We start from the raw sequence: 16,157 nt of genomic DNA, 5'->3' as shown, positions 1-16,157 counted from the left end.
ATGCCTACCTGACACAATTGCTCTGATGATGAAATGAATTCAAGCTACAGTGCAAAAGCTGGTGCAGACTCAGAAAGCAGAAACGATGTCTTTAGATACAAGCAGGATGAGTGCTTTTATCCCACAGTGGGCGAGGAGACGCTGAGTGTGAACTATGAGTACAGCAGATGATGTTTTCACACCAAAACAGCAGGAATGGGCTGTGTTTTCTTTAAAGAAGGACCGAATGAAGAAGAGAAAACGTCTGTCTTACTTGCTATAAAGTAAATGCTTTTGTGCTTCTGTGCTGGGCATGTAGATTTTAGAAATCCCTAAAAACCCACTATTTTTTAGGGCAGTTTTAGTTTCAGAGCAAAACTGGGCGTAAAGTTATAGCGAATTCCCTTATACTCCCTTGACACCCCAATAACCTTGCCAGCCAACATCAGAGTGGTACATTCGTGACAGACGATGAACCAGCACTGACCCGTCATGATCACCCAGCGTCCACAGGTTTCATAAGCGTTCGCTCTCAATGTTCCACTTTCCGGGGGTTTGGACAACAGTCTTGCGTGTACACGGGACTATCCTCTCGTAGAGAGTGCTTTCCCTACTATGTGGAAGATGAGCGGATAGCAGATTACTGGTGGAAGAAGGGTGGAAACCAGTGGGCTCCGAAGTGCAATCCGAGTGACCTGAGCTTCAGTGAGGACTGGTCTAACACGGGGCACACGGTTCGACGGGGGGCGCTGGCTTCCAGGGGCCTCCATGGACACTGACTCCTCCCTTCTCTCCTCGCTTTCTGCCTCCCACCTTCCATCTCTTTCTCTCTTTCCGCCTCTCTCATACCCATCTATTGATCCAGTCTCTGGCTCTGTGGCACCAGAGACCAACGGAAGTTTCACCTTCCAGTTTCTAAGCCTTTAAGATCTCGGTGCTGCTATAAGGGAAAGAACTTCCTCCTGGCTCCTCTTGTTTCCCTTCTTCCTGCGTAGAAATGATATTTTACTTCGCACTTAAAGTATTGTTTCTTTAAAATTACAGGAGAAAAACCGAAGGGTTCCTGCTGTGGCTCAGCCAGTTAAGAACCTGACATAGAGTCTGTGAGGATGCGGGTTCAATTCCTGGCCTCACTCAGTGGGTTGAGAATCGGGCCTTGTCAGAGGCTGCAGCGTAGGTCACAGATGCGGCTCAGATCCAGCATTGCTGGGACTGTGGTGTAGGCTTCAGCTGTAGCTGTGATGTGACCTCTAACTCAAGAACTTCATATGCTGCAGGTGCAGCCATAAAAAGAAAAAAAGAAGAAAAACTAAAATGTTTTTGTACAGAAACCAAATGATCCACATGCAGCCATTCTTCTGTTATATTACTTTTTTCTCAGAGGAAAGTTTATTTTTCTTTTCTTTTTTTTGGCTTTTTACAGCCACACCTGTGGCATATGGAGGTTCCTGGGCTGGAGGTTGAACTAGAGCTGCAGCTGCTGGCCTACACCACCGCCACAGCCATGTCACACCTGAGCTGCATCTATGATCTACACCTCAGATCACAGCAATACTGGATCCTCGACCCACTGAGTGAGACCAGGGATCAAACCTGCGTCTTCATAGAGACTGTGTTGGCTTCTTAACCCCTGAGCCACCAGAAGAACTCCTCTCAAAGGCAACTTTTATAGTAAATGTTCAACAATATTAACGATGCTGTGGATGGGACAGACAGAGGGCCAAGAAGCCTAGAGTCTACTCGTGAGCGCACGGGGTCTGGCCTGCCGATGAACAGGGCAGAGGGCTCTGCACGGGTGGCTGCTGCATCGCTGCACTTGCCAATCCAAGTGGGGAGAACACCCAGCTCCCCACATTCCACGTCGCAGCTTGGCACAGGATCTGCGGCAGGCAGGTCCTGGGAGAAGACCGACACAGACGCAGCCCAGATCTCTGCGGCAGGGTAGACACTTCACTTCCTACAGTCAGAACGCCCTGACCCGCAGCCCCAGCCAGCAAGCACACAACCTGCCCACTCCACGCTATGGCCTTGCCCTAGATCAGGGATGACTGCCACAGGAGAGGCATGCGACCGTGACACTGTCTGAGAGGAGATGCGGGCACCTACACCAGTCGCCCATCGCGAGGGCACAGGCCTCTCTGCAAGGCGAATGGAGCCTGATTGAGCCCGACCCTCAGGTCTTCTACTCCAACAACAAGGGAGCAGACCCGGCCCCCACGGGTGGTCGTAGCCACAGAGCAGACAGGAAGTCCCATCTCAGACCACGCAAAGGCTCTAGGTCCTCCAATACCAACCACAACCCCTAACAAGGTGGTGATGGCCAGCACGCCTTGAGGAAAGACCTGCCTGGCATCCGGATCAAAACCAACCCTCATACCAAAGACACTGGACACACACAATCTACACAGCAATGCTCCCACATACCAAAAAACCCCTCAAAGACCACAACAGATAACTGTTTCTCCTACATTCATAGAGACAGAGAAAGGTAAGTAAAGTGAAAAGGCAGAGGAAACACTCCCAATTAAGACAGCCGGAGAATTTCCCTGAAAAAATAACAATGAAAGAGAAAATCAGTCTACCAGACACTGAGGTCAAAGAGTTAGTAATAAAAATGCTCACTGAATTAAGAAATAGAACCGATCTCAATACAGATTATTTCAACAAGGAACCAGAAACTATAAAGAAGACAAAATTAAAAACAGATAGCTGAGTTTCTGAGATAAAAAAAAGCAAGCTAGAAGCACTGAATTGCCAACTTAATGACACAGAGGAAGAGATCTGGCAGATAGAATAAATCACCTAATCAGGACAACAGAAAAACAAATGAAGAAAAAAAAAGAGAGAGCAACATATGAGATCTAGGAAATAACATAAAGTGCCAGCTTACATACAATAGGGGTTCCAGAAGGAGAAGAGAGAGAGGAGAATCAATAGGGTATTTGACGAGTTTATGGCTGAAAAATTCCCAAACCCGAAGAAAGAACAGTAATGCAGGTACAGGAAGCACAGAGTCCCCAACAAAGTCAATGTAAACAGATCCACAGTAAGACATGTCATAATTAAATGGCAAAAGTTAGAGAAATCTAAAGTCAGCAAGGGAAAAACAAAGAATCATCTACAAGGGAGCCCCCATGAGACTATCAGCTGATGGAGGACCCAAATAAACAAAAATACAAAATGAAAGAGGGGAAATCTTGATACCACAGAGATCAAAAAAAAGATCAAAAGAGGAGATCCCCTTGTGGCTCAGCAGAAATGGACCTGACCAGCAACCGTAAGGACACAGGTTGATGCCTGGCCTCCCTCAGTGAGTTAAGGATCTGGCATTGCTGTGAGCTGTGGTGTAGGTTGCCTCCTTTGTTGTAGATGAATTGACTATAGCTGGGTGGGTTTATTTCTGGGCTCTCTAGTCAGATCTGTATGTTTGTTTCTGTGCCATTACCATGCTGTTTTGGTTACTGTAGCCTTATAGAATAGTCTGCATCTTTTGAGAATATATGCTCTAGGATCAGAAGAATTAATATTGTTAAAATGGGCATACTATCCAAAGCAGTCTACAGATTTAATGTAATCCCCATCAAAATACCCAGGACATTCTTCATGGAACTAGAGAAAATAATCCTAAAATTTACAGGAAAGCATAAAAGACCCTGAAATTGCCAACACACTCTCAATGAAAAAAGAACAAAGCTGCAGATATAACCCTTTAAGACTTCAGACTATTCTATAAGGCTACAGTAACCAAAACAGCATGGTAATGGCACAGAAACAAACACACAGATCTGACTAGAGAGCCCAGAAATAAACCCACCCAGCTATGGTCAATTCATCTACAACAAAGGAGGCAAGAATATACACGGAGAAAAGACAATCTCTGCCGTAAGTGCTGCTGGGAAAACTTGAAAGCCACATGAAAAACAATGAGATTAGAACGTTCCCTCATACCATATATAAAAAATAAACTCAAGATGGCTTAAGGACCTAACTGGAAGATAAATAACGTGAAAATCCTAGAAGAGAACATATATAAACTCTGACATAAATTGTAGCAATATTTTCTTAGTGTCCCAAGGCAGGAAAAAAAAAAAGGAAAAAATAAACAAATGGGAACTAATCAAACATCGAGGTTTGGATAGCAGAAGAAACCGTCAATGAAAAGCAGTGACAATGTACGGAATGAGAGTAAATATTTAGAAAGACGCAAGCAGTAAGAAGGTAACATCCAAAATAGAGAGGCACTCATACGACTCAATATCGAAACAACAAAAACCCAATCAAAGATGGGCAGAAGACCTGAATAGATGTTTTTCAAACAGACACTAGCAAGCACATGAATAATTAGCAATGCTCAACATTGCTAATTATTACAGAAATGCAAATTACAAGCACAAGGAGCTAGCATCGCACACTGGTCAGAATGGTCGTCATCAAAAGTCTACAAATAATAAATGCTGGAGAGGATGTGGAGAAAAGGGAACCCTTGAACAGTGTTGGTAGACATGTACATCAGAGCAGCCCCTCTGGAAAACAGTACAGAGGTTCCCTAAACAGCTAGAACTAGAACTACCATGTGGATCTGCAATTCCAGTCCTGGGTATATATCCGGAAATAATGAAAACTCTAAATCCAAAAGATACATGCTCCCCTGGTGTTCATCAGATTGTGATTTACAACAGCCAAGACATGGAGGCAACCCCAGGGCCCATCGACAGACGACTGGCTTAAGGAGAGGCGGTGTATATATGATGAAATACAACTCGGTCACAAAAAAATGAAATCTTAATATTCACAGAAATATGGACGGGCCTAGAGGGTATTCTGCTTATAAAATAAGTGAGACAGAGGAAGGAACTATATTACAGCACTTAGATGCAGAATCTAAAAATTAATCCAAAAGAATGTATATACAAAACAGACACAGATTCACAGACATAGAAAACAAACGTATGGTTACCAAAGGAGGGGGAATTAGGGATAAGAGATTAACAGATATAAACTACTACACATGAAACAGACAGGTAACAAGGAACCACTGTATAGCTGAGGCACGTATACCCAGTATCTCGTAATAACCTATAATGGAATATAATCTCAAAAAAAAAAAAAAAAGTATCACTATGCTATACACCTGAAACTAACAATATATTGTGAATCAACTATAAATTAATTTTAAAAATAAAACATAAGGTGAGACAATGAATACCATGCCCCCCGCTAGTCCTGATACATAAACAGGCAAGCAGCTTCCCAGCAAAGGTGAGTTCTAACTGATGACAAGAGATGTGTTCAGCTTACATCACAGAAATACTCTTCTAATAAAATACAAGTAGCTGAAAAATGGAACTTTTTTCGACACTGCAGAATACGTGCACTATCTTATCCGTAAGCGGTGAGGCGGTACCTACGGTAGAAGTAGAAAGTCCAAGGATTTTTGAAGCAGAAACTGTTCTCAGGACTTTACTGCCAAGGTTGCAGAGACTCCTCTGGGCCAAAAACATGCTACAGGATAAAAGAAAAATATTTTAAAAGGAGTAAATACATACTTACATCTCCATTAGACACAGCTAGCTAATAGGCCATAAGCTTGTACAAAACGGGAAAACATTTTTTTTGACAGCTAAGTTTTCTTTCTATGATATAACCTCTCATTATTAGACTTGCACTAACCATTCTAAGAGAACCCTCCACATACAAATTTATGCATGTGTCATTTTAAACTAGAGATTTGTAAGGATAAAGTGAATTCAAAAAAATAAAGCTCTAATTGAGTCAAGAGCTTTCAGCTACAGCAAATGAAATCCAGAATATTTCCATCTGAGACCTCCTTAAATTCAGAATCATCTGAAGTCACTTGTAAAAGCACGATTTGTAACAATCAAGTTGTTAGAAACAGATTATTTAGGAAGTTGTTTGAAAAGGATTATAGTAGGTCCTTGATAAATATAAAGAATTTATGAATGAATCTTCCTTTGTTTTCTCAGATGGTACATTCTGAAACAACTCCATAAGACAGCCAGTAAGCCATTCGAATAGATGCCAGCTGCCTAAGAGGCGTGATTCTGATTTCTCTATCTATAAGGAATTCACTAGCAATCACAAGTAAACAAAGGGAGAGTAAAGCAGAAAGAAATTTTGCTGCTCTGCTGCCACTCAGAGGTCGAAGCATTCAGGCCAGCAGAACTCCCCAGAAAGTTTTACTCCAAAACTATTCTAACAGTGGATGGTATTTCCTTTATCTCTAGAAATCAAACTTTTAGAAAAAACAAAACATTTTACGGATTCAAAGGGACTGCTGAAAGTAATTATGTTTCAGTATAACTAAGTCATACTGAATGGTAACATTAAGTTACCAAAATGTTAAGGTTACTGTGAAAAATAACATGTTGGATGTTGCGTAAAAAGTGAAATAGAAAATCCTGACCTTGTAAAAAAAAACCTTGGCAGAAGTGGCAGCTTCCTGGCTATTTTCTGCATTACATCAGCCTGGGTAAATTCTCTGCAAAGCACTTTCTGCTCCCTGGTTTAGCTGATCACTCAGTCGTTCATTTGATAATTTAATGTGAGTGTTATAAGCAGGGGCCTGGTGCATTTAGTTCACCTCTGTCTCGTCTGCACCGAGGCGGCGCGTGACAAATGAAAGTGTCAAATGACTGAGCACACCATCAAATTATGTAATCAAATGAAGTGGACTATTTCTGACGAGTCCTTTAGAAAATTTCTTGGTAAGTAATTACCTCTTATGTTTTAGGCCTTTCAAGTCAAAGACCAGCTTTTCTTAAATCAAGAAATGCCTATTCTTGGGTCACTAATAATTCTGTTCAGGAATAAATTAACTAGGGACAGATTTGATGTGACCAAATAACAGAAACTACATTGAACAATCTTCATTCAGGAGTTATTTGATTAAAGACAAATTTTTTTCAACAAATAAATGCCCATAAAGGTCAACTTAATTTCTTTGGTATTAGGACAGTATAAGGAAAACGCTTTCTTGCAGGTAGAAAGTCAGAGGGGGTGGGGTGGGGAGGGAGGAAAGAGGACTAGGTCTGAACACCTAGATTCTAATACTTATTCCTGATATTAATAAAAGTTCCCTGGTGGTGCAGTGGATTAAAGATCTGGTGTTTTCACAGCTGTGGCACAGGTTCAATCCCTGGCGCTGGAATTTCTGACATGTCGGGGGTGTGGCCAAAGGAAAAAAAAAAGGAAAAATTACTGTCTTCTGACAAGTGCCAGACTCTTGTTGGGCCTTGTCTCCCCATATTTCAAACCATAAAAAAAAAAAAAAAGAGTCCTTGGTTTGAAGGTCATCTCAGAAGGTACAGAAAGGCATTGGCTGGTCAAGTGTGTGCTTAGATTGCAGGTTTTGGGAGCTTTCACCCCAGTTTCACCATTGCCGCACCACTACTGCCCTCCCCTGCCTCACTCATATTATCTTCTGACCTGCTGAAAACTCCTTGTTATTCACGAGATTTTGTCGTTCTTCTCCAAGTACCGTGATCACCCCTGGTTATGCCAAAGTCGGAGAGATGACCCGTCCAACAAGGGACAAGCCCGTGCCTCCTGCTCTTCTCTCCCATCCACCCCGGTCCCTCTCCTACAGTCATACCCTGCACCTTGCCATGACCTTGGTCTGGTCCAACTCCAAAACAATTAATTCAAGACTTCTGTTCTTTGACCATAAACTACCTATCCTTTCAATTTGCTTAATTATTTCAACTAATACTATTCTTTCATCTCATCAAGAATTCCAGGAGGCTGCCAATCCTTTTCCTGATCAGTGCTCACCTTCCTTTATTTTCCAACTTAGATGCACCTTCCACCACCTCAATACTGTTCTTGACCATGGCCTAGCTCCCCTTGTCCGTCTTCTCACCCACCTATAAGACCAAGCCCTGGATGGCCTCAATTACACTGTCTGTTCGTCCCGTGAAGCTGTGCCTGGCGAGACAAAGTCACAAAGGATAGGACTGGTTTCACCACGAATTCACGTGATTGACCCCTAACTGATCTCCAACTTTCGCTGGCACTTCTACTCTTTTTTTGGTGAAAGATGGCAGAGGAGTTCCCGCTGTGGCTCAGTGGTAGTGAACCCGACTAGCGTCCATGAGGACTTCGGTGTGATCCCTGGCCCTGCTTAGTGAGTTAAGGATCCGGTGTTGCTGTGGCTGTGGTGTATATAGGCCAGCAGCTGCGGCTTAGATTCGACCCCTGGCCTGGGAACTTCCATATGCCAAGGGTAGGGCCCTAAAAAAAACAAACAACCCCCCCCTACCAAACAAAACAAGACAAAAAGATGGCATAATATGCCATTCCCAAATATGCCACTTTGGCCTAAGGATTATTTTGAGGTAAAGGCATTTGAAAAACAGAAGAGACAGGAAGAGTGATCTGATCTCGAGAAAGTAGGAGATAAAATTCCCTTGTGAATGATGCATTCCCTGCAGGGGAGGAAAAGAAACTTTTTTTTTTTTTTTTTTTTAGGGCCACACCTGTGGCCCATGGAAGTTCCTGGGCTAGCAGTTAAATTGAAGCTGTAACTGCTTACCTACACCACAGCTCACTGCAACGCAGGATCCTTAACCCACTGAGCGAGGCCAGGGATTGAACCCCATCCTCATGGATGCTACTTGGGTTCATTACCCCTGAGTCACAACAGAAACTCCCAAAAAAAGAACCATTCTTTTTTTTTTTTTTTTTGGCTTTTTGCTATTTCTTTGGGCCGCTCCCGCTGCATATGGAGGTTCCCAGGCTAGGGGTCGAATCAGAGCTGTAGCCGCCAGCCTACGCCAGAGCCACAGCAACGCGAGATCCGAGCCACGTCTGCAACCTACACCACAGCTCACGGCAACGCCGGATCGTTAACCCACTGAGCAAGGGCAGGGATCGAACCCGCAACCTCATGGTTCCTAGTCGGATTCGTTAACCACTGCGCCACGACGGGAACTCCTATTTTTGTTTCATAGATATGTTGATTTGTGCTGCATTTTTTTAGATTCCACATATAAGAGATGTTATTCTTCTTTCTCTGATACTTTGCTTAGTATGATAATCTCTAGATCCATGTATGAAATAGACTTTTTGAGAAGCACTTAAAAAAATTTTTTTTTTCTTTGCTTTTTAGGGCCGCACCTGCAGCACATGGAGATTCCCAGGCTAGGGGTCCAATCGGAGGTACAGGTGCCAGCCCTACACCACAGCCACAGCCACGCCAAATCCGAGCTGCATCTTTGACCTACACCACAGCTCACGGCAATGCCAGATCCTCAACCCACTGAGCAAGGCCAGGTTTCGAACCTGCGTCCTCATGGATCCTAGCTGGGTTTGTTAACCGCTGCACCACGATGGGAACTCTGAGGAGTGCTTTTCTAAAGCAATGAACATTCCATGTGCATACTGACCAGTAAGCTCAATGAATAAATAAACTGGGATGGCACAGAACAGAAAAGGTGGAGGAAATCGAAAAGTATGTGGCTTTTAATTCTAAACAATATTTTCATTGTGTTTCTCATTTACCCTTAAAAACAATATTCTGTGAAGGAAATCATGAATCATGGTGATCTAATAAAACTGATTATGGCATATAGTATATCTAGGATTAACTCCGCAGTCATATACCCATGATCAAGAGAAAACTGTGCTATTATCTCTGGAGGAGATGGTTTAAAATGAAGATACAGAAGATATGTATGGCATAGCTGGGGGTGACCTGAGGCTGAGAAGGCTGATGAATTGTTGGAGGATCCAGGGCGAAAGGTGAGTAAAGCCGTCAAAAGAACTGTGAGACGTTTGAAGCTGTAGACTTCAATCCAAATGATCAGTGGATAATGACTTTGCATGTGGGAAGGAGAGGCAGAAGGAATCAGTTGATAATGTCACAAAGTCCAGGATGTTCAGGTTAACTGCAAGCTCAAGGAAGATTAAGGTGCGGTGACAGTGAAAAGAGGTAGTGCTAATTAATGCACAAACCTGGTTAAGAGTTACCACAAACAGCTTTATTTCTGCTTCATGCTCTGGACTTTAGTCCACTTCTACAGCCATGTCATCGGAGCAAGAGTGGGGAAAATCAGGTAGGTTTAGCTGGCACAAGACAAGTTAGGACACGTGCTTTTGCAAGTTTCTGAAAAGCTGTTTTGTGAAAAGGGAGTCCGGGTAACTTATTACAAATTTCGTAGAAGGCAGCAACAGGTCTGACTGGTGTTTAAGTTGCAGCAGCTGGGTCTCAGGCCCAGGGGAGCTAGGACTTTGTACAGGGGGCTGTGGAAGGAGCAGCTGCCAAGTTCCTCCCTCAGGTAGCAAAGAAGGAGCCTGCAAGACGGAAAAATTGGGTGGCAGGCGCCAAAAGCAACAAATTGGACAGCTTTCCGCTCTGATTGAGAAACTATGGGCTCCCCTAAGAGTCGTTTCTGCGGCAAGTTGACAGCTGTTTTCCTTCGCATGAAGAATCCCCACTGCTGCCAACTGGAGTGGGCGTCAGCTTCCCTCACCGTCCACGAAGTGCCCCAACTGCCAAATCCAGCGCGAAAGGGGCGGACGAGGAGGGGCCCAGGGTCCCACCCGCAGGCCAAGCACCTCGGCGCCTCCTCCGCAGCAAACTCCTCCAGGCCCGCGTGGGCCGTATGCACCGGCCGCGCGCCCCGGAGCCGGACACGAGTCCAATCCTGAGCCGAGTCCAGCCCGGCTCTTCCTCCCACCCCGCAGGCGCGGCCCCCGCGCGCACCCAGCGGCCCCCTCCCTCCCGCCTCCTCTCGCGGCCCCGCTCGCGGAGCCCAGGCGGCCACGGCCTCCCCGCACCCGTACCTTACCGACGCGCCACTCACATCCCTTCCGCGAACACCTCGCTTTCCGTGGCCCAAGTCCCGCGAGAACTGGAGAGTGCGTCGGGGCGCTCCGACGTGGGGCGGGGCCTGGCCGGGAGTCAGAGCGCGGATTGGCTGAGGGTCAGCCGGGTAGTGGGCGGGGCACCGTCGGACGGGGAAGCGACCCGGAGGAGAGGAAGAGGGAAGGGAGATGTGGCCGGGGATGGGCTGCGGGCTCGGCCCCTCCGGACCGACAGGATGGGGATGGAGGCCAGACGAGTGTGGGGCAGGATCCGGGCTGCGGGACGTGGCTCCTCCGGGTAAGGGGGGCGGGGCGGGGTCTTGAATGTGGTCCGAGATGGGGTGCGACGCTGAGGTCCGGAGCCCTAATTGGAGGTGTGTGATGGGTTGGGTTGGCCCAGTGATAGGACGCGGGCAGATTTGGAAGGAAAAGCCGGTTGTCGGGTCCCAGGGCTTAGGCGAGGGGAGGGTTGTATTTATCGAGATGTTAGCCGGTGCAGAGAGGGCAAGGCTAAGGAGAGTGTGCAGAAGGGCGCGTGGGTGTATTTATCTCCTGGGGTGGGGGTGAGAAAAAAAGCAGAGAGGAATTTACGTTCCTGAACAGTAAAAGCGGGTGTGATCAGAGGACAGAATGAAGGGGCCGTGGAACTGAGGAGGAAAATCAATGACAGTTTAAAAGGGAAGGAAAATCGGCCAAGAGAAACAGGAACACCACGAATTACTCGTTTTTGAAGGCGGTGTTAGCAAAAGGAGAGCCTTGTATTAAGCATCGAGCTTCATGCTTCAATTTTCTTCCTTTCCAATTTTAAGAAGATGGGAGGATAGAAGGAGTGGGAGGGGAGGTAGCATTGTTATTCACGTCCGGAGGAAAGGAGAGAGATAACTTTTGGTTGAACTAGGTTCGCCGAGTTTCAGAGGCGGATGGAAAATTGGCTGTGTGCAGTTGGGAATCTCACCCCTAGATCGTGAGCTACTGTCAGGGCATTCGTTTGTCAATACTCTTCAACCAAAAGGCCACCAGGAGCACAACTGCAGTCCAAAAGCTGGTTTTATAACTTTACAAAGAGGGAGAAAACACACCTTGGGAACCTTGGGTCGTTTGAATAATAGAGTGTTAGAAGAGATCCCTATTCAGGGATCCCTATTAATGGATCTTGTCTGTTATGCCCCTTCCTCGTAGTCAGAGACTGACTGATGCTGATGTCCTTTTAGATTGCGGTACTTTCCTGGAGGAGCTCCGCCATCCGTGCCTCCCAACAGTGAAGTCTTAATGGTAAGTGTTTGCTCAATTTCTGATGCCAGGTACGGTGTTTCTTTTTCTCACGTGTAACATGCATGAATTGAGAACAGAGGTGCACAGGCTTCTGGGGGAAATGGGCAGAGAGAGCGTGTGTCTCCAACCTTTAAGAGGAAGAAAAGGCCAGAGACAAGCAAATGTGTATGATGGTTTGAAATGGTGTTGAGTGCTGTGGACGAAGCCGTGAGGATGGGAGACTGCGGGTCGTTTAATTAGGAGAGTCAGAAAAGGCTTCTTTTGAGGAGGGAACAGTGGAACCCAGAACTGAATGATGAAGAGACGACTTTGCCAAAAATGATTCTGGACAGAAAAATGGCAGTTGAAAAAGCCTTGGTATGGGAGCAAACTGGGCATGCAAGGACGAAGAGGGAGACCCCTGTGTCTAAAGCACAGTCATCCAGGGCTACGCGCTTCCAGATTGGGGTGGGGGGGAAGACAGGACCAGATCATGCAGAGCCCTGAAGGCCCCAGAACTTTGATTTTATTCTGAAGCAGCCACCAGAAAATCTTCATCACATTTTAGGAAGGACACTATCGTTTCTTCGGAGAAGAGACTTGGAGGGAGGTGCGGGTAGAAGCGGGAGCATCTGTTGGGGCGTAAGAAGGAGCAGTGAGGCTCTCCGGCCTGGGGTGGGCCTGGGGTGGGCAGGGGAGGGAACAGGGCTGGGGTGGTGCGCTTCCTCACCCTCCACCATCACCTCTGGTTTCTCTGAGTCAGACCCTTTCTGTTTAAGCTCCTCGGAGCATCAGCTGCCAATCAGTCTCTTGCTGAGGCAGAGGAGGAACAAGAGCTGCTGTGTGGAAACTTAGGGTGGGGAGCTGGTGATCTAGTTGTTTAAAAGGCCTTCAGGAGTTCCCTGGTGGCTCAGCAGATTAAGGATCCAGCGTTGTCACTGCTGTGACTAGGGTTGTAGCTGTGACATGGGTTTGATCCCTGGCTTGGGAACTTCAGAGGGCGGAGCCTTAAAAAAAGCCTTTAAAAGACCCTGTTTTTTTTTTTTTTTGGTTTTTTGTTTTTTGTTTTCATTTTTATTTCCGAACCTTTGGAGAGTTTTGTGGGGATGGAACTAGTTACTTTTTGGCTTTTTTTGTGACTGGTCTGGGACTCAGCTTATTTGAATCTGGTGTCTGTTTCTCCCTGCCTGTTTGCTTTCTAACATCTATAATCTTATTTTCATTGTCTTTCCCTTTATTTTTTTTCTCATGGTGTTATGACTTAAAAGACTCTCCCCACTGTTATTTCAGTAGTAGTGTTTAAGGAGAGAAAGAAAGAAATAGCTTTGATTTGCCATGTCTTGTGGTTGTTGCTGGTTTACAGGCATGCTCATGAAATGACTGAGGAGCAAATGCTGGGCATTTGAATGCTTTCTTCATCGCTCTAGTCTTGTGTTATTTTTTACTCATGTTGGTGTTTAAGTGACTCCTTGGAATTAATAGCTAGTGGGTGTACCTTTCTTATCCTTGTGCCCATTCGTTCTCTGAGTAAAAAGACAGTATCTCCCTTATGTAGATAAAGACTTCTCCATTGCTTCATTGGAGGACTAAAAATAGTCTGAAACACAGCAGACAGACGGCAGTATAGCATAGCTGGCAAGCCAGAGCGCCTGGGTGCAGTCTCAGCTCTGCTGTTTTCCAGCCGTGTAACCTTGGCAAGTTACTTTATTTCCCTGCGCTTCAGTTTCCTTACCTGTAAAACGTGGGTAATAGATCCTTCCTTACAGTGGTGTTTTGTAGGTTATGTGATTTGTTAGATCTAAAAAGTCTTTAGATCTACGCTCAGTTCTTCCTGAGTCCTACACAACTGTTCCTTCAGGGAAAGGGGAGGAGACTTCTGAGAGCGGGGCTGGCAGTTCTGCACCCGTGTTTAGTATTCTCTTCTTCTGCAGCAGTAGAACCCCCGGATGCCCCCGAGTGTGTGGATGCTTGGTGTCAGTACTGCCTCTCCAGCCTCGGTGATGGCTGGGTGAGCCATGTGACTAAATTCTGCCAGTGGGATATCAGTGGAAACTGTTGGGCTCCTTCTGGGAAATGTCTTGCCGGATCATTTGCCCTTCGAGCCCCCTGGGTGTGTCATTTCCCCACCCCTTCGAGTGCAGACATGTTGTCTGCAGCCCTTGGACCACCAGGTGGGATCTTCAAGAAGAAGATGGTAGAGCAGTAGGATGGGAGAGAAGGAGCCTGAGCCCTGACGTCACGAAGCCACCCCTCCAGCCCTGGATCTACCAGATCGACATGAGGGGGCATCAACCTCCGTTTGGCTTAACCCTTTCACATAGGTCGCCTCATGGGCTGCCGTAGGACTGCTGAGATGGTTTGCTGCCTCCTCTCGCTTGCTTAGCAAAGGCATCTCACTTCGCTTTCACGTGGGCCTTCTAGGTGACAGTAGAGTGACAGGGAGGAGAACAACGTGGAAGTTGTTAGCGGTGCCTCAGTGCTTCCGGAACTGCTTCTTAAGAGGCGTAAGTCACTTGTAGGTGTGAGGGGTCAGGCAGGCAGGACTGTATTCTTGTTTCACTCCTGATCTGAGAGCAATACTAGAAGGAATAAAAGACGATAAAGTCTAGGTTCGTAAGTCGCTAAAGCCTCGGCCATCTTGCATTCCTGCAATAAAGGTTTATGTTCTTCAAAGTTGCTGTGATTAGATCTTAGGCATTTTCAACACACTTACACGCACACAGACACACACCTACCCGCAAAAGAGTTAACTGTGTTAACCACGGGAGGGAATTTTTTTGGTCTTTGTAGTCATTCTACACTATATTTAAGGAATCACCATATTGTATACTTCAAATGTATGCAATGATAGTTGTCAATAAAAGAGCTATGCTTTCTTCTTGGCTTCATGTAGCTACTTTAATTGTAATATTTTAGGCATGCATTTTTTGTTTTTTTTTTGTCTTTTTGCCTTTTCTAGGGCTGCTTCCCGCGACATATGGAGGTTCCCAGGCTAGGGGTCTAATCCGAGCTGTAGCTGCTGGGCATATGGAGGTTCCCAGGCTAGGGGTCTAATCCGAGCTGCAGCTGCTGCCACAGCCACAGCAACGCGGGATCCAAGCCGCGTCTGCGACCTACACCACAGCTCACGGCAATGCCGGATCCTTAACCCACTGAGCAAGGCCAGGGATCGAACCCGCAACCTCATGGTTGGTTCCTAGTCGATCGTTAACCACTGCGCCATGATGGGAACTCCATGCATATGTTTTATTACAGTAAAGTAATACTTTCCAGCCAGCTAATAATAGTTTACGAACTTGAGTTTAAATATTTCAAAAAATGTGATAGGGGAGTTCTCACTGTGGTACAGTGGCTTTATGATCTGGCTTGTCTCTGTGGTGACACTGGTTTGATCCCAGGCCCATGCCACCTGGGATCCAGCGTTGCGGCATCTCTGGCAGAGGTCCCAGCTGCGACTCAGATTCAGCCCCTGGCCTGGGAAGCTCCACATGCCATGGGTGCAGCCAAAAAAGAAAAAAGAAGTAGGAATTGCACATTTGCCCATAGAAAACTTGCCCAGGATCACTGTGTATTTCTTGAGCTGTCTGCCTATCTTTTCACACACACATTTAGCTGGATGTATAGCAATTCAGTTATTAGCATTGGTTACTCAAGATGAGAAGGTCTCCAGTCTTGGAACAGTTTTTAAAAAAACAAAGTGAATTTTGACTTTAAAAATAAGTTTGGTAGAAAACATTTCAAAACATGCGTTCCATATGTAAGGTATAATAAGAAAAATTGTCCTTTTGGAAACTCTGACCGGTGCTGTGCCCTTGGAGACGTGGATTAGGTCTGTGGCTGCAGGCCGATGGGGTTGGAAGACGCTGGGGCGCAAGCATCGAAGCCTTAGGACCCGGTAGAGGTGGCTCTTCTCAGGAGGGGAGGGGTCCTCTTTCCTTTTGCAGGCCGACTTGGCCTCTGGAATTTCGGGCTCTCATTCAAGAACAAGCTTGTCTGGTTCTCAGCTCCGGGAGGATTTCTCTGGCCCCTGCTCTGTGCTCCCGCAGCCTGTCCTGGTGGGCAGTGTCCTTTTGGTCCTGCTGCTGGTCCTAAGTCACTTGTGC

The 16,157-nt window shown here is 46.0% G+C and overlaps 1 protein-coding gene across 17 annotated transcripts in view; it reads right to left on the bottom strand.

Annotated features, from left to right (window-relative positions):
* The window catches only part of KYAT3 (kynurenine aminotransferase 3), a 56,292-nt gene extending 45,408 nt beyond the window's left edge, over positions 1-10,884 (bottom strand). Inside the window, exons 1-3 of one of the 17 annotated variants that reach the window (XM_013997424.2) lie at positions 10,783-10,826; positions 10,147-10,290; positions 5,384-5,481 (exon numbers count right to left, since the gene is read on the bottom strand). Coding sequence is in view for 6 of the 17 variants with exons in the window: in XM_021090321.1 (XP_020945980.1) it covers positions 5,388-5,481; positions 10,147-10,290; positions 10,803-10,804 (240 nt within the window). In the remaining 11 variants the exon portion in view is untranslated. Of the gene's footprint in view, positions 1-5,383; positions 5,482-7,770; positions 7,795-10,146; positions 10,291-10,782 lie in introns of those variants that run through there. The other 16 variants (XM_021090323.1, XM_021090321.1, XM_001929384.5 and 13 more) reach the window with 16 other exon arrangements.

Source organism: Sus scrofa, chromosome 4 (assembly GCF_000003025.6).
Source record: "Sus scrofa isolate TJ Tabasco breed Duroc chromosome 4, Sscrofa11.1, whole genome shotgun sequence".
Taxonomy (NCBI): domain Eukaryota; kingdom Metazoa; phylum Chordata; class Mammalia; order Artiodactyla; family Suidae; genus Sus; species Sus scrofa.
Note: the sequence above shows the minus strand (reverse complement) of the source record. Positions and strands in the feature narration are given on the sequence as shown.